This window comes from Lactuca serriola, chromosome 9, assembly GCF_051521515.1.
Source record: "Lactuca serriola cultivar US96UC23 chromosome 9, Lser_US96UC23_V15, whole genome shotgun sequence".
Taxonomy (NCBI): Eukaryota; Viridiplantae; Streptophyta; class Magnoliopsida; order Asterales; family Asteraceae; genus Lactuca; species Lactuca serriola.
The window spans coordinates 76,482,931-76,508,288 of record NC_136416.1 but is presented as its reverse complement, the minus strand read 5'-3'; the positions used below and the strand labels follow the sequence as shown (position 1 = coordinate 76,508,288).

Sequence of the window (25,358 nt, the reverse complement as noted above, 5' to 3'; positions counted from 1 at the left end):
TGCAATCACATGTGATTGAAACAATAAATATAAGTATTTAACTTGTATCCCCCCCCATAAAGTATTTAAAACATTTAAAATCATTTCAAAGGTTGATTAAAGGGGTATGAACTCACTTGTGGTGAGTGGTTTGGATTGTAGTGTCGGATACCATGCTAGGTGGCAAACGGAGACTTGTTCACACGCACGTGCCTAGTTATCATATAATAAGCATATATATAACTAATTAGCCAAATAATAACTTAATGAAATAAGTTGGGACACTCAGGAACATGTAAACACTTGGTATAAGTGTTATAGGTCTTAATGGTTGCATCTAAGTTGCTACGGGACAAGGCTAAAGGGGTTTAATGTACCAAATGACCTTGTATATGAGTTTACCACCCAACAAACCCCACCTTTGGAGTTTACGGTCGTAAACCCTTGAGTTTACGGCCGTGAACTCTTGACTTGGTGGTTTTGGGTGTTTTGAAGTGTTAAATGAATTCTAGAATAAGCCTAGCATTGGTGGTTTACTCCTTTAGGTAGTTTAGGGCCTTAGAATGCTCCTTTGAGGAGTTTACGGCCTAAAGACCATATCCCATAGATTTTACGGCCGTAAACTCCTATGGGGTGGGTGTTTTAATTCTTTTAAGCCTCTTGCACACAAAGGATAAATCCTAGACTTTTGTTTAAGGCTAAAGGGGACTTTAGGCACACTTTGGTGCCTTTACTTGGAGTTTACGGCCCAAGAGCATATCCTTGGCCGTAAACTCCCTTTTAGGGATGATTTTGATGTGTTTTACTCCCCATTCAAGCTACAAGTAATAGAGGGTTAAAGTCTAAAGCCTTAAGGGGTGTTTAGGGCACTTTAAGCCCTTGAAAAAGGTGTTTACGGTCCAAGAAAACTCTTGGGCCGTAAACTCCTAAAACTAGGTGATCTTGATTGTGTTTTAGCCTCAAATTTTCATACATAAAGTCCTTAACTAGTTACCTAACAAGGAAATGGGACTAGGTAGCTTTTAGGCCTTGTTTTGGAGTTTACTCCCCAAGAACGTTCTTGGGCGGTAAACTCCTGGATCTTACATATTTGGCATGTAAACAATGTTATTAAGCATATAACAAGTATTAAAACACATCTAGGAAAGTAGACTCACGATTTGGGATGAAAACCCGAAGATCCGTGAGAGAGAAATTGGCTTTTCTCTAGTTGGAAATGTGAATAATGAATAATTTGGTTCAGAATTCTATTTATAGTCCTGAAATATTTTTGGCAAAAATATTTTTATTCCGGAAATGGACTATAACATTATGAAGTTTTGAAATGCTCAAGTTTCACAAACCCAGGAGCATCCACTCTCCTGAAATCTCCCTAAACATAAGCCCTAATGTACACAAACTTATTCGGAAAAGTCTGCAAATCACTGAAACTGGACTAGCTTTTATTGAATAGATATTGTTCGTACAAAATGGAAATTTCGGGTTGTCACACAAACCATGAAAAGAAATGATGTTTCTTGCTATATCTGGCGAGTAGCAACAATTATTTAAATATAAATTCAATCCATTACTAAGCACTAAATAATACACTTCAATCTTGGTAACAGTCGATGTTCTTCTGCTCCCCATGATTAGATTTATTCTTCCAGGATCCACATCCCTATTTCTTCCTAGTCCTTGCATATCAGAACAAATGTGGTAACCACATCCTGTATCAAGAACCCAAGAAATAACATGGGATGAATCATTATATTTAATTGTGTATATACCTGCATAAGATGGCTTGATCTTTCCATCCTTGATGGCTTGCAGATATTCTGGGCAGCTTCTCTTCCAGTGCCCTATTTTATGGCAATGATGGCACTCTGCCTCCTTTAGGTTAGGGTTGGGTTTAGTAGGATCAACCTTGGTCCCACTAGAAGAGGAACCATCTTGGGACTTTCCCTTGCGGTGGCTCTTTGGCGGAGCCTTCCTCTTCTTGCCCCTTCCCTGCCTTATAGCCAAAACAGGAGCAGCGGATGGATTAGGAGTTAGTGCAACAGAATTGTCCTTAAGGTTGCTCTCAGCGGTTCTTATGAGCCCTTGGAGTTTTCTTACGGTGACCTCTTCTTTGTTCATGTGGTAGGTCATCCTAAATTGGTTGTAGCACGAGGGCAAGGAGTGAAGAACAATTTCGATAGCCAAATCTTCCCCAAAGTTGACATTCAACTTGCGAAGACGATCAACATACCTTTGCATCTTTTGCAAGTGCATGGTTAGAGACTCTCCACTTCCCATTTTAGCAGTGATCATGTTCGTAATGATCTCATAGTGCTCTTGCCTCGCGCTTTGGTGATATCTCTCCATTAAGTCTATATGCATCTCATAGGGATACATGTCCTCATAGGACTTTTGGAATTCGGAGTTCATAGTGGCTATCATGATGCAATGAACTTTCGTTACATCACGCTCATGGGTCTCAAAGACAGCCATTTCTTCGGGAGTAGCAGTTTCTGGATTGATCTTCTCGAGCTTTTCATCGAGAACATACTCTTTGTCCTCATAACGCGCGATAGTGCGAATGTATCTTATCCATTCGCTAAAGTTCGATCCATCGAAAGTCACTTTCTGACAAAGGCTCATTAGCGTGAATGAGCTAGCAGCAGTGTTGTTTGCGTTAGACATCTACAAATAGAAAGGAACAAGGTTTGATTAGAGTTAAGTCCCTAATTAACACCCAAAATGAAAATTTAGGGCTAGGACCCAACAACATTATTTACATATTAGAAAAGGGATGTCGTAATCCAACATGCAAATAATTTGGAGGTAAGTGAATGACGATTCACTAATTCTTCACCATGAAAAACATAAGCTTAAGTTTTAAATGTATTGAGAATTCCTAGATTTTCTTGGAGATACATTGAACTTTTCAATGGCATGTTTAAATCTTGATATGCCCCTCTTGTTTGTGACCGGGATGCTGAGGATCACAAAGTGGGTGTGAATAACCATGAAAATCTACATGGTGCCTTCATTTTTACAATCACCTATTCGATGTGCCGCTAAACCACACACGCTCCATCGAACTATGACAAACAATGAATCACCCTTTACCACCTTTGCTTAGAACCAATTAGTGTGCCGATAAACCACACACGCTCCACTAACTTCTTAGCAAGGGTGAAAAGTGTAATTTCATGGAATTGCATTAATTTCACTTTTACCTAAAGTAACTAGGATTGGGAATTTGTAAAAATGTTTAGTTACTTTATATAGATTCATTATACTTATTAATGAGGAGAGGATTTCCCTCCACCAGTCAAGCAAGCGGTAGGTGTGAGTGTACACCCATTAAGCGCCATTTTATAGGCAGCAACCTTATACCCACCTTATAAACCGGCTTCGTGAATGAGGCCTACTAACGGTAAGACCAGCATTTTAATTTTACATATATATTTATTAATCTTGTAATAATATAATAGTATAGGGTGTATTTAAAACATTTCAAAATACTAGGGTTTTAATCTTCAATTTAAAATTTTCGAATTTAATACCATTTAAATTAAAATTTTAAATATTAAAACTATTGATTTAATAATTATCTTAAATTAAACTATTAATTTAAATTATCAAATCATAAGGGATTATCTAAATCATAAAGATAATTACCATTTAAACAATTAACTTATTCTAATCCCTTTTATCCCTCTAAATTTCGAAAATAATGGGAGGGGATAATTCAAAATATTTAATTACCATATTTAACTATTAAAAAATAATTACAGGATATGGGATTATCCAAATCCCTAAAAATTAGGATCTTATCTTGGGGAATGAGGCTAATCTCGAAATCTAAGGGTTTGCAAACCCTAGATTTCGAAATCTTGGATTAATGGAAAGGATTCAAAAAAAACTTTTCACAATTTTCGCAAATTAGGGTTAGGAAACCCTAATCTTGAAATTCATGCCTCCTAGGGTTTATTGGCTATAAACCCTAATTGTCAAGTTCATACAATTGTATAATACTGATTGAAAACAAGTTAACCAAAGGCTTTGATACCACTGATGGGTTTTATACAAACAATCATATGTGTGCATGCAACCCTAATTTGGATCTATGTTCTCACTATTAGATACACAACATTATGAACATATGAATAAAACCCTAATGTAGGTTGCTATTTTCGAAATTCATATATAAGGTTAGATCACATACCTCTTGTTGTTATATAACAATAACAACTTCAATCTTCAAACCCTTAGTCTTGAAAGCAAGCACCACAAGTGTAGTGCCTCTAATGGCTCACAAACACCACAAGCAATTGGAGAGTCTATAGAGAGAGAGAGGGGAGAGGCAAAAATCGGATCTAGATACCCTAGGGATCAAGTGTCCGATTTCTTATGCCTTAGGAGTCTTTATATAGGGTTGAGATTAGGGTTTCCGTCCTTATCCTTATCTAGTTGCTTGCCCACCAAACAATCATAAGATAAGCCTTGAAAAGCCCTTATCTCTTGGACCTTGGACGATTTCAAGGATATCCTTATCCTTGAATTCGTTCATCCTCTAACAAGGATAATCATTGCCCTACTTTGCAACTATCACATAATTACAATTCAGCACCTCTAGTTTAATTAACTACACTTGATCACAAAATTAATTCCTAATTAATTATTAACCAATATTAATTAAACAAATATGAATTCTCCTTTAATATATTATTCTTATAACATATTAATAAATTATAATAACCTCTTTCTCTATTTATTTCTCCAGTCAAGTTGCTTTGGTGAAGGCAACCCAAAAGGACCATGCACAACCGGGTCAAGTACTTACCAAATATGGTTACAGGCTTAGACATTAATCCAACAGATTTATGGTTTTAATTCTCCTCTTTTGCCGTTTCTTGGGTTTTGGAAATTTCCATGTGAAATTTGAATCACATAATCTCTTTAATCAATATGTTTTTGATGTTAAAATATATTCGATTAAGGATCCAATGGAACAAGATCGGAATTGTTTGAGAAAATTTATCTTATCTCTTCCCACTATAGAAGGGATGTGTTGATACCACCTAAATGAGTCGTTTTGAAAAGAAAGCATAATTGTCTTCATTATTCTGTTTATTGTGTAAAATAGCTTTTTGATCTAAATTACAAGCATTGGGTTTAGTTCCACTTAAAATTGGCTCTTCAATCTTCCGACTTCTAATTATATAACTCGATCATTATTCACTCTATGTTTTTTTTCTTTAAAATGTCAAAAAAAAAAAAAAAGAATAAAAGAACAACATTTTTTTCTTATCTTCATCATTTACGTAGATGAAGGAAAAAAGTACTTTAATTGGTTTTGTCTTTACTTTTGTGTGAACTATTTCTCTCATTAGAAAAACAAATAAAAAGACATTGCATTCTATCAGACCATGTGAAAATGCCTGTAAAATAATCTAACCAAACCATGTGGTATGCATTCTATCAGAATTACTAAAATTTATCGTATTATTTGTCATATAAAAGCATTCTCACAGAATATTATTCTTATATGATTTGATTCATGGCAGTTATTTTCATAAAATGTTCAATTTCATTGCATTTATTCTCATAGAATGTGTGAAAGAACATGATGATCAAGGGCTTGAAGATTCGATGATGGCGTGTGGGATGTAGATAAACAATGGTCACTTGTATTCACAAAAGAAAGAACTATTCATCGTTATATTCTGATAAAATAATCTATAATATAATGATAGGACTATGTGTAATAATATATTCTAGTAGAATATTCAGGTAAAATAATATACATGTTGTTTTTGTTATTAGTGAGTATTTCATTGTCATAGAATATTATATAAAGTTTTTATTTTTCAAGAATGCAACAAAAAAAATTAACTTGTATCCAAAAAATTGTTATTAGTCATTCTCATAGAATATTATTCTAACATAAATATGTATCTTGACATTCCTAGAGAATATGATTCTAACAGATTGTCATTCTGATAAAATAAAATTGAGTATAATCAAAAGTTAAAAATTACGTTATAATTAAAATGGAATTAATTAAAAAATCAAAATTTTAAAATCAAGAGAATTAATTATCCCTAGAAATATGGAATTTTCCTTTTTTTAAAATTTATCTTAATTGTCTAAAATACCCTTATAGTGAAATTAGATGGTAATTTTCAATTATTTTTAATTCAATAATATTCATTAATCACTTTCTTAAAATAACTAAAATGATTGGTCCACAATCAACCCTACATCCACACAATAAATATTTAGAATACAATAACCTAGTCCTATATATATATATATATATATATATATATATATATATACACACACACACACACACACACACACACAAGGTTCTAAATGGCGTGAGGCGTGGCGTGGCGGCAAGGCCAAACCTCAAGCTTAACGAGCCATGTCGTTTTTCAAGGTGTGATGTAAGGCGGTGATTTTGTATTAATTTAAAATTATATTAACACATAAATATATATATTTATATTAAATATAACTACTTTTTAGAAGTGTTAGATCAATAACTAATAACAAAAAGTTAACAAAAACCACAATACTTATATCTCCGATTTGAAAAGACATAACAAAGAGCAAAAAACTGTGTCTCAAACGAAAAAACACGCGCCATAACATGCCATAACGTGCCACACCACACATTGCCACGCGCCATGCCTAACAGCAACGTTATGAAGCTTTTCGTAACGGCGAAGCCATGCCTCACGCCATGGCGCGCCTTTTAGAACATTGTATATATATATAATCGAGACGGCGGTGGGTCGGGGCGAGGATAACCCACTCGCTATCCCGAACCCGATAAAAAACCTGATAACCACCCATTACCTAACCCGAAATGATTAGGTTTCGGGTTTTCCCGTTAGGTTCGATCTTTTTTGCCACCCCTGGGGGAGGAGGACGTGTAGGAGAATCCTCATTAGTAATCAAGGGTGAGGGAGAGGAGTTGTTTAGACTAGTGGGAGTATGCGAGGGAGGATCTGTTGTTTGAGGCAGGGTGTATAGGAGGTGGCGAGATATGGGAGAGATGTCATCAGTGATGTCAAGGAAATCATAAAAGGGGGAAGTGATAGGAGACATGGAGCGGAAAGGGAAGGATGAGTCATCAAACACAACATGACGAGATATAATGATCTTGCGAGAGGTGAGATCAAGACACCGATACCTACAATGATGAGATAAATAGGCAAGGAAAACACAAGATGTGGTGCGGGGTGCCAGTTTATGAGGAGTGTTGATGTAAGGATAACAAAGGCACCCAAAAACTTTGAGGTGTGTGAATTTCGAGTTTTTTTTTTTTTTTTTTGAATAATTTGAGATATGGAATTTGATTATCTACAGATGTAGAGGGACTAATATTGAGGAGATGGGTGGCCATATGGAGAGCTTCCACCCAACAAGGGGATGGAATGTGAGCATGGAAAAGAAGGGTACGTATGATGTTATTTATGGTTCGGATCATACGTTCGGACATGCCATTTTGTTGGGATGCATGAGGGCAAGAGAAACGAAATTTAATTCCACGTTGGTCGAATAACTGGTGAAATAGTGATTATTGAACTCTCCCCCGATATCGCATTGAAAAGATTTGATTTTTTGTTTGATATGATTTTAACGAAACATGAAAGTGTGAGAATTTGTTTATTACATAAGATTTGTTTCGTAAGGGATAAACCCAAAGAAAATGAGAGTAATGATCTAAGAAAAGAATATAATATTTTATTCCACTAATACTTAGTATGGGAGATGTCCATAAATTTCAGTGTATGATAGCAAACGGTTAAGAAACAATAGAAGTAGATGTAGAAAAAGATAAACATACATGTTTTCCTAAACGGTATGCATCACAAACAAAGGCATTTAAGCGTTTATTACATGGAATAAATTTATTAGAAACTAAATTATGTAGCACCCGAGGACTCGGATGACCAAGGCGTTGGTGCCACAAGGTAGGGTTGTTGGAAAGAAGGGCAACGAGATTCGGTGGCTTCATGAAGGCGGGGTAGAGATCACCAGTGCTATCATAACGGAGGAGCACCTGTTTGGTTAGAAAATCCTTCAATTCACATAAAAACCAAACTCATCAAATTCAATAGAAACTTTGTTGTCTTTAGTAAATTTATGGACAAAGACAAGGTTTTTGATAATATTAGGTGTAACAAGCATGTTATGTAAATGAAGGTGGCGGTGTTTGGATGGAATGAAAGTGTGACCGGTGTGAGTAACAAGAATAGACGACCATTGCCAACTAAAACTGAATTATTCTTGCTCTTATAACTAAAGGATTGGAGTATACCTGAGTCTGATGCTAAATGAGAAGTGGTACCCATGTCCATGAACTAGGTGGAATCATTTGGCTCTTGGAGAGACATGAAGCTAAAAGCTTGACCGATATTTGTGGCTTGATCACTTTCTATTGGAGGAAACCAATTCCAAGGAGGTTGCATAGGATTGGATTGAGAGACATGGAAAACAGTCAGAGTCGTTGATGAAGGGGGCTCGCCGAGAATTCCAGGTTGTTGTTAGGAAGAAGATGGCGAGCTGCTGAGAGATGGAGGTTGTTGTGGTGATTGGTAATTGAACCAAGGGGAAGGATACCACTATCATGGAGGATAATGAGGCCAAGGCAACGTCTGATAAGGCCGATGTTGCTACTATTGACGTCCAACGGAGGGCTACTGGTGACGACTGTCGCGGTTATTGTTGCGGCGGTTGTCGCATTGTAGTCCTTAGTGGTTGTTGCTGCGATTTGGAGCACGGGTAGGGTTCCCCCGGGGCTGAGATTGAGATCCATCAATAGTGGTATGAAGAACCTGAGAAGATGAAGAATGGTCCGAGTGGATGGCTTGAAAAGGACGAGTTCGATCAAATCGTTGTTCTTCAAGAACAATCATGGAGCGGGCTTGAAGGAAGCTTAGAAGTGGCTCATAATGGCGGATAACAATAGCAATGTTGTCAAACTTGGGACCCAAACCATTGAGGAGATGTGTGACCAAAGTTTTCTTGGGAACGGGTGACCCGATGTTAGCTAGTAATTCAACAACCACATTGAGTTTTTGACAATATTCAACAATGGTTCAGTCCCAAATACCATAGAACACAGCTCATTCTCCAATTCTATAGCCCGTGCACCTTTTTTTTTTGCCTCGGAAGAGGTCTTCAAGTGCTTTCCAAATGTGACTTGTAGCCACTTTTGAGCACCATGGTGAGAAGGGGTTAAGTGAGTGTAGCATAGATCCACATGGCAAGGAGGTTATCAAGATTATGCCATGGCTCGTCTTTGTCATCCTCCGGACGGAAGGAGCCATCAAGATGACCATAAACTCCATAAGCTTTGCAGCGGGTCTCGAAAAAGGACTCTCCAAGAGTCATAGTTAAATTGATTCAAGTCAAGAATCAAGGGAACAAATGTTTAATATTATTTAATATTGTTGATGCTAAAAGGTTTGAGATTTTCGTCTACAATGGAAGAAAGAAAAGAAGAGGAGAAGGTGGGAGCGACGACAGCTAGTGTTAGAGGGATTAAATCTGTGACACCATATTAGAATGCAAATAATCATTCATTGCCTTAATCACGTATACAATAATATATACATCATACAAGTATAAAACTGGGCCTATACAATCAGGATCGTTCCAAACATATTTTGGGCCCAGGGCGAAAGAAAAAAATTGGCCCTTAAAATACAAAATTTTCATAAAGTTTTTATAATAACTCAATAATTGAAAAAAAAAATACTTGTATTATCTTCTAAATATAACAATTTCTATAAAGAAATTGGACCCCTTTAAAAGATAGGCCCTGGACGGTCGCCCCTATCGCCCGTCCTCTGGAACGGGCCTGTATACAATACAAACAATAGTGGGCTAATCAACACATGAGCTAATGACCATGACTAATATACATTAATAGTTTTGGCCTTTAGGGCTCTTTGAAGTTTATTGCAGTTAAAAGGTTCATGGTGGGCTGAATTTGTTAAATAAAATCTCACTTTTTTGGACTTTGGCGCTCCCCCTCTTGGGCTTTTGTTGCTCACTCACCATTTGGAGTTTAGGTGCTACTTTTCATTGTAATAAGATTTTAATGTATGTTTTTTTCTTCTTCCCTTTTCGCTTTATTTGTAAGTTTAGACGCTTTTTTTTTTTTGTATCATGTCCAGTAGGCAAGCTTCCCGCTTTCTAATATTATGACGCCCTTGTATAAATAAAATATATATTTGTTCCCATAAGTAAAAGATAAAATAATGGTACTTGGACAAAAAAACTGCTTCTAAACCGGGTCTGATAAACCGATCCTTAACCCGATTGTAACCATAAAATGTAAACCCGGTTGATGCTTTTGTAATGCACGATTGGGGTACAAGTTTTTAATGCAGGAGATTAGTTGTATACAGCACAAAGCAAAGCCAGCTGGATTCATGATAAGAAAGGTGCGTCAAGCGTGTGAAAGAGAGAAAGTGGGGAGAAGAAAATGGGGCCAGGGAAGGATGACATCTTTGACTTTTTTAGATGCAACTTGCAAGCAATACGCGTTTTGCTTTTGTTTTTCCTTATCTTATCTTATCATATGATTTACAATTACAATCCGATTTTACTTATTATGTTTACGTCTTAAGTTTTTATCATCGAATCGAACCAGAAAGGAAACACGTAAAAAAATCACGTTATTAAATTGATTTTTGAAAATTATTTATAACTTCATTGGTCAAACTTCAAAAAAATCATTATGATTTTTATATCTTTTTTCATCGTTTTTTTTAATGATTTAACTATTGTATTTTTTTAAAATAATAATTAATATAAGTGTTTTCATGTGCATACACAATGTTGAATGTAATACTCAGTCATTTTATAATTCATGAGTGAGACTGAACTGTATGGTATCGACGACACCACTCTCCATCTAGACTTCACGTAAATGTTTTTATGGCATTGTCTCCATCATGGTGTGGTGTTGATGGTATGAAGAAGAAAGAAAAAAAAGGATTGGCCATTCTCACATGCCTATGAACTTTGTGTATAATGGGGACATTTTCTGCTGCTAACAATGAAGACCACATTAGATATCGCCAATAACTACTTAACTCATATTGTTTAGTCTAAGGGTAAACGGTATAATGTGGATGGTATAAAAGACACCTAAGCTCTACATAACCAATTTGATGCGCAAATAATAGAGAGAAAGAGAGATAGAGAGAGAGAGAGAGAGAGTACTTGTCTCCAACATTTTCAATGTGTATGAATTTTGTGGCTAGTGGTGGGTGGTGTTTGCCGCCGACAATAGAGGTCACATCAAATACCACTGGCAGCCACCTCACTAACACTACTCAGCCTAGTAGATGTTTTTTTTATTAGCAAAATTCTTAACTTTATTAAAAGTTAGTCACCATACCGGTCCAACTAAAAAACCGATTTTAAAACATTGTGGGAAAGTACAATGCTTTCATAAAAGCCGAAATTTAAAGCACATTTGTTACAGCTAAACTTTTCTTATCATAATTAGCTTTTGATGTTTTCTTAACTACACTGGTTTTTGAAAGCTAAAGACATATAATGATTATGACGGATTGACGGGTGATCAGTTAGGCAATGATAAGGAAAATCAGCTCCAAAAATATTTGATACATATAAAACCTATATCGTATTCGGAAATAACTTTAAATGAACATTTATTATGATAATGGATCTGTTATGGAATGATTGAGTAACAAATAATTTTCGAATCAACTTAAACTAATAATAGAAGTTTTTAACGACCCATGTTCCATAACTTATAAAAAACTTATAATATAATTAACTTACAACCAATATGGAATTTAACTTCGTCAACTTTACCATTTGAGTTTCTTATCATCGAATACATTACAAAAACCATAATCATAATCTTTGAGGGATGCATCAGTATAACCCACAACTCCACAAGTTCTTGAGGGAACATCAGTCTATTAATGTCATTTTATTTCCTACTAAACTAAAATGTGATTGAAATTATAAGTAGTTTATTACCTAAAAGTTATAGAGATATATTTCTAAACTAAAGTTGTGATTAAAATTATAAGGAGTTTATTACCTAAAAGTTATAGAAATACATGTCTTGGCTTCTAGCCTTCTCAATATCTTTGGAGCATTTGACTTCAATCGATGTCTTTGGAACATTTGACTTCAATCAAATTGACATATACAATGTTATTTATCTTATGTATTAACAATTAACAATTAACAAAAATCAATATATTATTTTTTAGATTGGAAAATAAATGTCAATATTTTACTTAAACTTTTAAAAGAAATTGGTCATGATTTTCTTGGTTTCAACTTTTAAAATACGATTGGTAATGGTCTTCTTTACAGTTAAAATCGAAATATATGGATATGAACTCTTTTTTACCAAAAAAATATAAATAAGAATTGTAATGGTAATGGTAATGGTAATGATCAAAAAACAAGTTTTTGGGAAGACAAGTTACGGGGCGATACTCCTTTAAAAAATATGTGTTCCTAGGGTCTTTCCCTTGGATCTAGATCGCGATGCTAAGGTTAGCAATCATATGCCTATAACTCTTGTGGTGGACTTGTTTGCATAGAAACCATGGGCGGACTCGAGGATGCGGGTAAGGAAGAATATTGGTTGCAATTGCGAAAATTTTGGGTTATGTTATCCTTTGACGACGATAGATGGTTTGTGGATCTTGAGTATACAAAAGGTTTTCTAGTCACTTTGACGAAAAGTTCATTTATAATAACATAATTATTTTCGGGGATATATCAACTACACAAAATAATTTACTTCCTATCAAAGCTAACGTCATTGCTTAAAAGAGTGAGTATCAACATTGAAACATCCATCACATGGGCTATTTTAAACATTTTTAGTAAAACAATTCAAAATAACTTTCAAATTTTAATTGTGGAAAACGATACCAAAACATTAATTTCTGAAATAGTTTTCAAAAACATCATGTGAAAACGTAACAATAGTTATAAAAAAAATATATAAACAAAACCATTTCATCATTACAATAACCAAAGTCTTCTATTAATCCTTAATCTTCTCAATCTTCAATTTTAACTATATCTCGCTACTTAACTTGTGAAAAATGTATCAATGTGGGTTAAGCTAAGAGAAGCCTAGTGCGTATAATCATGGGTTAGACATCGAATGTATAGCATATGAATGAACACCCATTAAAATTATCAAAACATCATCAAAACTGGGGGTTAAAACATAATATAAATCACATTACATTGCCATAAAATGTCAAATCACATATATACATCATAAATAAATTTACAATACAAGACTCTTAAATGTAAGTAAGTACTCAATACCCCAAGTCATATCATGTCATCTCATTCTTGATCATTTTAATCTTTCTGTAACTCTTTATCTTTTCTTAAATTTTGTAATCATTATCAACATTCTTAAACATTCTTAGACACTCTCAAACATTCTTAACATTCTCGAACTTTCTCAACCTTTCTATATTCTTTATATTCTCTATCCAATATATCTAGAATATGAACCTCTCAAGACTCATCCTAACCCAATACATATAGGTATGCAATCAAAATATGTGACTCAAATAACATCATCATATAATTAAACTCCTAACATAAACCAAAGTCAAGTTATAATCAATCAAAGACTATATGAACCACAATCAAAAGTCAATGATATATATAAACCCATAATATAAAGTGAAGGGTGTATGAACCCACATATACAAGCAAAGGCAAAACCCCCTCAATAAAACTCATTAACAAAGCATGTCTTTAGTTCAAAAAAGGATGCCCGTAAGTTATAATATCAAGCAAAGGGAAAGCACACACACACACACACACACACACACACATATATATATATATATATATATATATATATATAATTTCATAAAAAATGGCAACTAAAATACTCATACAATGGAGGACAAATGTTCCAAGGTAAAAGTACTCACCTCATTCCAAATCTATCTTTCTTAACCTTCAAGGTATGCAAAAGCTTATAACGCCACCCCTTCCTCCTAAAAGATTATTTAGGGACTCAAATGCCACCTAATAACGTAAAAGGGTGTATCAAAATTGTAACACCCGGAATCCAGAAGGCCATTTAAGGAAAGAAAAACCCCAAGTCAAGAGGTCTACTCGTCGAGTCCAATGGGATGACTCGATGAGTAGGAGTGAGTTTTGGGACGCGGGTTAAGCGACCTACTCGACGAGTTGGTATGAGTTTGGGAAACCCTAAATTCGGGCTTTTGTTCCCTATTTAAGCATCTTATTCTCCTCTCACCAGCCTCATTTCCAGCCTACCTTGCCCAAACCCTAATCCATAAAACCCTAGTGCCTTCCATGAGCTTATGAGCCATTTATGAGTGTTATTGAGTGCTTTGAAGCTTGAAGAATAAGGAGAAGCCTTGGGGATACAAGGAGAGACTAGTAGATCCAGAAACCTCTTGCACTCCTCATCATTTCCTGGTAAGAAAGTTCCAACCTTGATCATTATGCACTTAAATCTTCTTTAAGGCTTGCATATTGTCATTTTGGGCCATTTCTAAGTCACTTTCGGATTTGAGTTTATATTAGAGTGATGACTTCAGATCTGGGAACATTTGAGCTCAGGAGGCTCAAAGTTGCCACCTTTATTGAGCTATGGCCCTATTCCATGCATTAGGACTCCTTTATGGCTTATTTTTGGTGTTTTAGCTTCATAATACCCATGCATGCACATAAAGTTTGTAACTTTACATGTTGTATCGACCCTAGTAGGTCAGATCTATATTTTGGATGCATCAAGACCAACTGAAATCGACTGAATAGTTTTAGACATGAAGGAACTCGGCGAGTCGCTCATACAACTCGGTGAGTCGGGTCGTAGTTTCCCCCAAACCTCTTATGTTAATGGATAATGTGTTGAGTTGGAAGAACACTCAGCAAGTTGGATTCAATATGGACCTGAAGATCATGGAACTTGACGAGTTCAAGACTAAGCCCCAACTGCATGAAGAAGAACTCGACGAGTTTATGGAGAACTTGGCGAGTCCTGGACTAGATGTGCTATCTTGCATGATGCAGGACTCGACGAGTTCAAGGATGAACTCGCCGAGTCAGTTGTAGAAGGTCCCGCCTTTGTTTGAAGGAGAACTCGACGAGCTCTTGAAAGACTCGGCGAGTAGGGTCGAAGTTTTTAGCATTCTAAGGATTATGGAACTCGGCGAGTTGTTGGGTCAACTCGGCGAGTTGTTGGGTCAAATCGGCGAGTTGAGTCAACTAGATGTTAACTTTGACCCAGAGTAGACTTTGACCAAGATTGACTTAGTTTGACTTTTGAGGGCATTTTAGTCTAAGTGTTATTTTGGTGCTGATAGCCCGGGGAGCCGAAGGAGCAACAGTTCGGGAATTGCCGGTTAGCAGTCAGAGGATTATCAATAGGACTTCAGCAGTGCGAGGTGAGTCTCCTCACTGTTTGTATGGGTCTAAGGCACCAATGTCGGCCCATTTAGTTTATGTATGATAGGAAGACCCGGGGGTTATCCCTAGGCATTATGCATGAAAGACCAGGAAGCGACTCCTGGCACACAGTGTGTTATCATGTATGGTAGGAAGACCCGGGGGTTAGCCCTAGACAATATGTATGAAAGACCATGAGGTGACTCCTGGCACACTGTATGCTATTATGTATGAAAGCCAGGAGGTGACTCCTGGTACATTATATTCTGATTAGCTAAGTAGAGTAGTATGTATGCTAGTTGTCTTTGTGATGATTGCATGGAAGACCAGGAGGTGGCTCTTGGCACTTGTCTGTGAGACCGAGGGGGTGGCCCTCGGCTTGGCAAGAAAGACCACGTGCCGGCCCGTGACATAATAGCAAGACTATGTTTAGCACATAACATTTTCACTGATTATGTTATATGTATGTCTCATGGTTATGTATGACAATATGCGAGTATGTGTTTATATGCTATATAACATCCGGTTGAAAGAGACCGGAGGGGTAAGCCAACACCCATATATGCTAGGCAGCATGTTGATATGTATGGTATGTGGTATTTGGGGAACTCACTAAACTTTGTGCTTACGGTTTTCAATTTTGGTTTCAGGTACTTCGTTTTCAAAGGAAATGAGTTGGCTCGATCGCAACGCATCACATTATGTTTTCCGCATATGAGATCTTTGGGATTGCACTCTGATATTGTTTTATGATAACATGTTTTGATTATTGACATTTTGGTTTTGACATGAGATGTTATTATGGATGTTTTTATACTTATGGTCTTATAATAACTTATTTAAAAATGAAAAATTGGCCTTGAATTTTGGGAGACTACAAAAACTCTATTAAGTTATTCATTAAGTCACTTATTAACCTCTTAATCTTAAAATCTGAAAGTTGATTATTTCATAATCTTCCTTATTATAACTTAAACATAGACGAAAAAGATACTAATTTAGATGTCGGGCGTAGATAATACTATGTTATAAGATGCGTCGCAATTCATGAAATCTGATGCGAGTCACATGGGTTGAGGTTCATGACCGTGTAAACAAGCAGAGATACATGTGTAGATAGGTAAGCCAAGGGTGAGGGTTGGGATGTATGGAGGTGAGGGTGGGTGGGACAGGGCGAGTGCCGAGTGGGTTGGTAAGGTATGGTCGGATGGGTATGTATAGTTGGATGTGTGAAATGATTATAATGTCTTTTGAATCGACAAAATAACCACTAAAATAAAAAGCAGTTTAAAAAAAAAAATAAGAAATTGAATTTAAAATATTTGTTTTTAGCCAAAGAATGCCGAATTGATTCCAACATATAATTTAATAATCTTTTTATAATTATAATTCTATTAACTTTGTTAACAGACATAAGTTTTACAAAATATACATTCCAATTCTTAAAAAAAAAAGAAAATTATTCACCATTCTTTTTACCAACATTCTATACATATTCACCCACTATAAAATTTTAAATTTTATTATTTTATAACAAACAATTAGATGAATAAATAATACTATGTATAATGTTACAAAATATTTATCCAATTTAAATTATTTAATATCACATAAATCGGTTTATAAATACCCATATGAAATACAACATAAGACCTGTTCTAGTAGATGTTGGAGGTTGCTCAATTTTTTCGATATTCACGATAAATTCAAGGGTATCTGGCCAACACCTCCGCCCATAAATACGTCGATTTCTCCAATCAACTCCGCAGCCTGCCAATTATCAACCTCACAAGTTTTCAAAGGTTCGGATCTCTCGAGTATTAAACTTAATCGCCGGTTGAAGAAAACGACGTTCGATCGGCTGGTTTTGGCGTTTGATTGAAGCAAATCGAACGGTTGTTTGATCTAATATCACCATGAATCGTTTGTCTTCGCGTACCACTTCAAGGATTTTCACGATTGTTTGAATTAAGAGATATATAGATCGTCTTCTGCCATCGTTTACCAGTTCGAGGGTTCTCTTAACTGGATGTACTTGAAGATCGACGGAGATTTTTTTGTTCAAATCAGAAGAAAAGGAGACGTTTTTAATTTGGGGTTTTGATCTGAAGGCAGCTCAAACATTGAACACAGGTACTGAAAGAACACATAAGTATTGTAATTTTCAGTGTTTTTAGGTTTATTTCCCAATGAACGAAGAGGATTCGCGGCTGTCTGATCGATGCACATAAACATCTGACGGACCTCCAGTGATTAGATCTGATACGTATGTTCGTCTCCGGATTTGTTTACCGAAGATGCGTCGTTTACTTGATGAATCGATGAACTGGAGAACCTAAAGACGTGCGTTCCGATTTAAATATCCTAACATCGAAAGCAGCTAAAGGGGATTCCCGAAGGAACGCTTGTTCCTAGATAGAGCACGGATCCACGAAGAACTACAAAAAAAACTTGTGATTTTGTCTCATATATGAACGTCGTTTTGACTTTGATTTACCTCCTTGATCTGATCTGCGACGTTTCACTACTTGTTCGTAGAAGAATCTGACCCGTCGAATCGTGTTTTTGAGGATCGGATTAAGAAAACTCCAACTCCTCTGGATTTTTTCGCCAGACTCCCAGATCTATAAAGAACATAATGGATGGTTATAATCACACATAAAAAATCGTCCTCTATCATCCATTAACGAAACATCATATTGACGTCAATTCTACTTCTTTGATTGGCGTGCACATATGGTTAATTTCCAGACCTAATCATATTTAAACCTTGTCAAAACACCTCATGGGATATCTTGCACATGAACAGATCTCTTAAGAACTGAATGAAGGATTTACTTTCTAACTTCTCTTCTGGAGTTCCGATAATGTTCTTGATGCATCATCCTCCAATAGCTTTAATAAATCTGGTCAAAACTCTATACACACAGCCATCTCCTTTAGACACCATGATTAAAGCTGAAGTAGTAATTTTACATATGTGGGTCCTTGATGTTGGGTAGATTGATTTGTTCTGAATAATATCTTGTGACTTATAACAAGGTTGAATCTTGTTTAATAACAAGTCGTCTCCATGTAACAGAAGCTGATAGTGGTACAAAACCTGTTTCAACTGCAATGGATCTGGAACTTGTGAAGTTTATCAACTCAGATCTTACATGGAATGCTGTTAAAAAGCGCCATAGGAGCATGATGAGGCGCCCAAGGAAGCCAGCAGCAAGCAATTCAGCCATTAAAATGCAGGAATCTGTAGCTTTTGATTATGAAAAGGTATTTTATATTTATTTACTTGTAGTGCATATATCTTTATAAAGCAACATGATTTTTACTCCTGTTTGTGTTCTTGTAGTCTGGTGTAGCCATTCTTGGTCAACACTTTGGTGAAGAAGTAGTTGATGTTCCTATAAAGAAAAGAATTCTTATGCTTCAGTCTCCATCTCTGAGCAATGAAAAGGCTAGGTCAACTCAACCTCATTCTCCCTCTCCTCATCATGAGAAACAAGAGTGTCATTCAATGAAGTCAAAACTGATAGAGAAAGAGATTCCTGATCTGAATGACTTCTTTGGTATAGAACTTCTTGCAGCTGCAGCATGCCATACCTCTGTTTATGACACCCCTGCTCCCATGGAGTCTTCTGCAGTCGAAGAACACACAACAACAAGAGTTGTCGAATCATACACCGATGGTGTAACTGTAAAAGACGATATTGCCCCTGTTGACTCAGATGATTCATCAGTTCAAGATAACACATTCCCAGTTATTATTACAACCGATAATGGGAACAGCGAGGGTGATAAAGCATCTGTTCCTTCAAAAGATGTTAGGTTGCATTGGGATTTGAACACTGTAATGGATGAATGGGAAGAACCCTGTTGTGATATTCTTGTTGACCCTCATTCTGAAAAAGGGTATCTAAAAGATGATGATTCTCAACAGGTGAAATCAGATGCAATAGATAATAAGTCTGAAGGTATCCAGGCTGTTTCTGAAGTAGTACAAGGTGGATCATGTCAAGATGATAAGGTTTCTTCAGAAGATCGTCTCAGTGATTGCTGTGGGTCAAACAAAGTCAAAGCAGGAGGAGGCTATGATTCTCCTGTTGAAGATGGTGAGTTAAGAGACACGTGGCAAAAGAATGAAGTGGAAGAAATGGAGTGTGTGGACTATGAATCAGATAACATATATGAAGATAACTTTGATGCTATTGAATCAGTTAACAATGAAGTCATTGAAACACTTCCCAACAATGAAATCGAACAAGATGATAAGAAAAACATCCCAAGTATATCAAACCAGATTCCGGAACCTTCCCAATCAGAAGAAAAGGGTAGAACATCGTCTTTTGGTGTTCATAGAAGCAGGTAAACTTTATGTTCTTTACAAATAACAAAATCCAGTATTTTTTTTTATAATTTTCCTATCTTCTAATTTCTTTTTGGTTCTTGAATCCAGATCTGAAAACTTTCAAGATTCTTATTCAAGGGGTAAGAGGGATTTTGGTCAAGAAAAGTCAACGGGAAGAGATGGAGCATCTTACCATGGTTGGGATTCAAGAAACACTCAGAATCACAGGTACTGTAATAACAGGCCAAAACATGTGATTGGAGGTTACAATCAAAGATCCAGTTCTTACAAGACATTTAACACAAAACCAGAAAGAAATGAATCTTATGGTGTTTATAGTCGTGAGAGAGTTAAAGGTGGATTAGGGTTTCATCAACAAGGTTCAAGAAGAGGTGAAGACTACAATGGTCATGATCAAGAAAGAAAAGTCTCTTCCTTTTCTCCTAGTTTCACCCGTGGGCCCCATCTTTCAAGATCTAGAAGACGATCTAGGTCAAGATCAAGGTCAGAGTCTCCAATTGCATGGAATTTTCAGAAGAAAAGCAAAGTGGATACAAAAAGAGAAAGAGAAAGTCCAGATCATATTCATATTCATAGGGCTGATAAATACAATAGCAATATCAATGGTGAATCTAGAGACAGGAATAATCTTGGAAGAAATGGAATGAAGTCAAGTGATCATTTTTACCCTAATTTTTCACGTTCTGGAAGGTATCCACCACAAGGAAGTGGTCAATATGATGAAAAATACGGAGGGCGTTTTCGGTATTATCATAAAGATAATGGGTTCAGATACACTCGTAATGAAAATAGGTACTTCAAAGATCCAGTTGGAGATGGAGTCGAATGATTGCTTCTGATTCACAAGGGGATTATTAGTTGGTATATAAGAGACTTTTTTTTTTTTTTTTTTTTTTTTTAAAGTTGTTGATCCTCTTGTTTTCTTTACTATAACTTTTTTTTTTGAGTACTTTTAGAACTTGGTAGGGGTATTTAGGACAAATTTTCGTATTGTCTTCTGAGTTTCTGTTCTTATTGTAATATGTGAAATTGAGAAAATTAATCACACAAGGCAGAACTTCATTTTCTTAAAATACTTCTACTTTTCTCCATTACACAAACACAACGCAAATTTCAATTCAATTCAAGAAAGGTATATTTCATTATATTCTAAAACTTTTTTTTTACATAATAATGTTATATAATTTATAAAGAAATATTCCCATTTCTTTCACCAGGTAAAACTAATAGACTGAAAAACGATTTTTTTTGACAACTCAGATGAACAAATCGCTGCCACGTCATCCCTCATCATCTTTGGACCACTTACAAGAACTCCAATTCTAGATCCTTCACATTCTGTAAGTATTTCTGCATTATAAAATAAAAGATTATAAAATCAAGTCATACTGATAAATTATTAAATTAATAATTTTAGGTAGTTTTCTTACTCTTGAAATCTGGTCTTTCTCCATAGTTAACATTAGTAGAAGCTCCGATTAAAGATTCATAAGAAAGACTTTCCATCTCTCTATCCTCATTATAACACCAAGAACTCAACCCAGGAGACGCCAATGGCGAGGGTAAATCCGTCATTTGAATCTGCCCCATTTCTTTCAAATTCCTTCTCTTGTTCCACAGAAAAGCGATAGATACAGTTACAGATATAGCTGTGCATATAAACACCATACTACAAACCGACCTTACAGAATACGAATATATCATATTTGTACCCTTATCGATCGGGTATATATAAAATCTTGTGAAAAGCGCGATAAACACAAGGGAAATGATAAAAGAGAACACAATTATCATTCCCAACCAAATCCAGTTATTTTGCCCTAAAATTGGAGAAATTGGTGCATCAAGGGGATTCGATTTGAACCATATTGTTTTGTGAAGGTGTTGTTCTTCAGTTGTGTGCCCTATTTCTTGTGTTACGTAAGGGCAGATTTGTAATTTCAAGCGAGATATATCAAGTGTAGTGGGTGAAACAGGAAGGATAAGTTGTAGCATCGCAAGATCTTCAGATTTTTTGAAAGATGGGATAAGGAGAATTTGTGGTGTGTTGTTTTCCATGTGAAGAAGCTCACGAATTATGGAGATAAATGGAGTGATCCCACTTCCACCACTAAACATCACAAGCTTGTCATACCTGTGTTAATTTTTATAATTTTTTATTGTTAAATCATAAAACTTTTGGAAGTTTCTCGATTTTGACCATTTTATATAACAAACAAATAAATTGGTTGAAAATTGGTTTGCTTACTGTTGAAAATTGGTTGAAACAGGCCCATAAGGGCCCTCCACCGAGACTTGAAGATGATCCATTGGTGAAGGCATTGAAAGCTTTTCATAAAGCTTTTGTGACCAACTTCCTTTACTTTTAATAACAACACTTAACTTTTCATCATCAAAATCACTACTCGAAGTCACTGTAAATGGATGCCATTGTAGTTTTGATATACTAGGTACATTCACAAAAATTAAACTCGTTGGATTATATTTGAGTCCTGAAAAAATAAAAAAAAATGAAAATTACTCAACCGATATGTTAAAATTTATAAAAATATTTCGATTTACCTTGTGTTTTGGAGAAGTTTAATTCTACAACTTGACATGGTAAAACTCGCGCTGAAACTAAACGGACTTTTTGTTGGGATTGTAGGAGACGTAGGATTCGATCTATCAAAAAGAGGTAAAAACCCGGGAGACTGATCCAAATATAAGAAAATCCAACATGGAGTATAAAAAACACTACAAAAAGAATATAAAGATGATGTGTGTAAAAAAAGAGCTCAAATATGTTTCTTCTGATACGCGATACGCTCGTTAACCAAATGACAATTCCTATAAATAAACCGACTTCTCCCGCCACATTCGATATCCCGATCTTCTCCCATTTCATCATCTACATCAACACACCAATTTTCACTTGATTATTTAGGGTTTAAGGTTTAGGGGTTAGGGTTTTGATTGTCTTACCTGTGAAATTTGGTGTGTTGTACCCCAGAAGACGATGTAACATAAACCATGAGCAATGAAGAACATCATAGTGAGATTTCCGATCCATATGTGATACTTGATGGTGGATTCTGATGTGAGACCGAGTAGCCGGAGCACCAGTGACCCTCTGGTCACCGGAAAAAATAAAAGGGAGAGACATATGTTGCCAATAAGTCCTAGCATCAATCCTATGCTGTCTAACTTCACTTCCCACCTGGTTAAAGATATTATATTTAATTTAAAATAATGGTAATTATTTATGGATGATAGCTTTTAAATTTTATAAATATATGTAAGAAACTATGCTTTTGGATATTGTTGTTTTAATTGTATAGGATAGAGATCCTTAAACTCACCGTTATTACTGGTTTAACATTCTATACAATAATGTTAACTTTAAGGATCTATTGTGTACAATCAAAACGGCAACCCTTATAAGTCATTAACTCTAAACGGATGTGAGATTTTGAATTTTCTTACACTTTTTCGCCCATTTTAGATGCGGATTGTGTAGTGATATTGGCGAACATGGCATGTAAGTAAGCCGAGAAAGACCAAACCAAAAGTGCCACAAACATGATGAGAAATGACACTTCTGTCCAACTAATGATCCCAAGAGGACCTCTCACAATCGCTAGTTGTCCCCATAAGTTGTTGGGTGTACTTTGATGGTGTGAAACCTTGTTTTGAAGGTGAAGGTATATACATGACATAATTGCAATTAGGAGGATTGGGGTTGTATATATTAGAATATTTCCACCTGAAAATATATAAGATATATATTATTAGAAGCAAATTAAGATAATTACTTTAATGGTATCTATCAATTACTAGGTTTACACGAACCTTGTTGTTGACCGAAATAGGATGAATTAGTGGCAGAATGGATACGAGGTAACCAATGTAGCCAAAATGTGTTTGTAGGCATCATCACCCATATCATTATGTACCCTAAGAAGATGGTGATCACCATTACCTTTATTGTAAGTTGAATCATCTTGTTTGTACGTGTATGATCTAAAGATTGAATATTTGTTTCCATTTGTTTCTTGAAAATGTGTGTGTGTGTGTGTGTGTGTGTGTGTGTGTGTATTTGAGGTTGTTGAATGGAAGAAGTGAAATGCAAGAGACCCTTTAATATAGAAATGGTGTGACGTTTTGGTAAATTAGTAGTCAGACTGGAAACATTTAGATTCAAGAGGGGATTTGTAGTACAAATTAGGAGCTTGCTTTCACACTGGGCAAAAATGACAATTCACATTAGGTTTAAGACTAGTCAAATTACGTGGTATTTTTGCACATTCCCTTATTTTGTTTGTTATTGGAACTTATGTTAACGTAAGATGAGTATCTACTGAAATTAATGTCGAAGATTTTGATAGGTTGATTGATGGAGGGAGTAAACAGTTTTGTTTATTAGATGTCTTTTACATTTGATAATGTGAATTGCCGCCGATCCTTAGGGCTTATGTCGTTTTTGACGTATGTTTGAGATGTGATCATTCAAAATATTTGATAAAAACGTTATCTTGTAATTTTTTCAATATTATAAGAAAATAGTCTTGATCCTTTAAACGACCCTAAGTGGTATAAATACATGTTATGTCATGCGAAACAATGAATTTTCTATAAACTCGAAACTAAAGGTATGTTTAGCAACATGTTTTTTAGAGTTTTTAAGAGCTTTTAGCTTTTAATTTTTAAGAAAAAACCTTGACTTAATCTTTGTTTGAGAGTACAAACTAGAAGTTTTTATTTTATATGAAAAATTCACAATCTAAAAGCTAATTTAAATATTTTTTTGATAGCTTTTAGAAGAACTTTTAGCTTCTATTTATTTATTTATTTTTTAATGACAATTCACACATAAAAAGCTTATGAAAGGTGTGGCCCCACTTAGATTTTTTCAAACCTAATGAAAATGGTGAAACATATTATAAGTGTAAAAAGTGTTTTAGCCAATAGAAATTTGAAACGCCAAAAAATAAAAATAATAATAATAATAATAATAATAATAATAATAATAATAATAATAATAAATTGACTTTAAGGATGTTAGCTGCTAATTGATTGTGGTGGTTCTTTAAATAGTAGGGTTTTATCTTTTAATCCTTCTACATGTCATGAATTTATTAGCTACAAATATTGTGATTTTGTTTAACATTGGACTATTATCATCTATAAGACTAGTGGTTGTGGACAACTAGTTAAAGGGTGTTATCACATTCAAAAATTAACACCTCACATGTCATGTCATTGTGGTGTTATAACATCAAATAGAGGAAATTGACAACTAGTTATTGTTGGATTAGTGTCTAAGGCTGTAACTATATTTGGTAAGTACTTGACCCGATTGTGTATGGTCCTTTTATGTTGCCTTCACCATAGCAACTTGATAGGGTAATTTGGAGAGAAGAGATATTATTATTAATGTATTATAGGAATAATATGTTAAAAGAATACTAATATTATTTGATTAATATAGGTCATAAATTAATTAGGAATTAATTTGGTGACTTAAAGAGATTAATTGAATAAAGGGGTATAAACTGTCAAACGTGTGAAAGTTGTATTT

The 25,358-nt window shown here is 35.3% G+C and overlaps 2 protein-coding genes across 2 annotated transcripts; one reads left to right on the top strand and one right to left on the bottom strand.

Moving 5' to 3' along the window:
• The first annotated feature begins 17,078 nt into the window (after positions 1-17,078).
• LOC145073875 (uncharacterized) lies at positions 17,079-20,871 on the top strand. The gene is made up of 4 exons (XM_079020349.1): positions 17,079-17,565; positions 18,515-18,702; positions 18,782-19,794; positions 19,886-20,871. The coding sequence occupies exons 2-4, from the start codon at positions 18,550-18,552 to the stop codon at positions 20,625-20,627; spliced, it is 1,908 nt and encodes a 635-aa protein (XP_078876475.1). The 5' UTR covers positions 17,079-17,565; positions 18,515-18,549; the 3' UTR covers positions 20,628-20,871.
• A 44-nt stretch (positions 20,872-20,915) lies between these two features.
• On the bottom strand, positions 20,916-23,825 carry LOC145075853 (ferric reduction oxidase 2-like). Its single transcript, XM_079021944.1, has 8 exons — positions 23,630-23,825; positions 23,264-23,543; positions 22,763-22,997; positions 22,640-22,688; positions 22,361-22,534; positions 22,047-22,290; positions 21,229-21,932; positions 20,916-21,148 (listed from the first exon to the last, which is right to left on the bottom strand). Exons 1-8 carry the CDS (start codon positions 23,823-23,825, stop codon positions 21,009-21,011), a joined length of 2,022 nt encoding a protein of 673 aa, XP_078878070.1. The 3' UTR covers positions 20,916-21,008.
• Positions 23,826-25,358: the final 1,533 nt, after the last annotated feature.

Excerpts from the sequence above, each read along its gene's own strand:
- LOC145075853 (XM_079021944.1), bottom strand. The coding sequence starts at position 23,825 with ATGGAAACAAATATTCAATCTTTAGATCATACACGTACAAACAAGATG. Across the intron at positions 23,544-23,629 it reads CTATTTCGGTCAACAACAAG|GTGGAAATATTCTAATATAT; the intron begins GTTCGTGTAAAC and ends ATATATTTTCAG. Across the intron at positions 22,291-22,360 it reads AAACTTCTCCAAAACACAAG|GACTCAAATATAATCCAACG; the intron begins GTAAATCGAAAT and ends TTATTTTTTCAG.
- LOC145073875 (XM_079020349.1), top strand. The coding sequence starts at position 18,550 with ATGGATCTGGAACTTGTGAAGTTTATCAACTCAGATCTTACATGGAAT. Across the intron at positions 18,703-18,781 it reads TAGCTTTTGATTATGAAAAG|TCTGGTGTAGCCATTCTTGG; the intron begins GTATTTTATATT and ends GTGTTCTTGTAG. Across the intron at positions 19,795-19,885 it reads TTTGGTGTTCATAGAAGCAG|ATCTGAAAACTTTCAAGATT; the intron begins GTAAACTTTATG and ends TCTTGAATCCAG.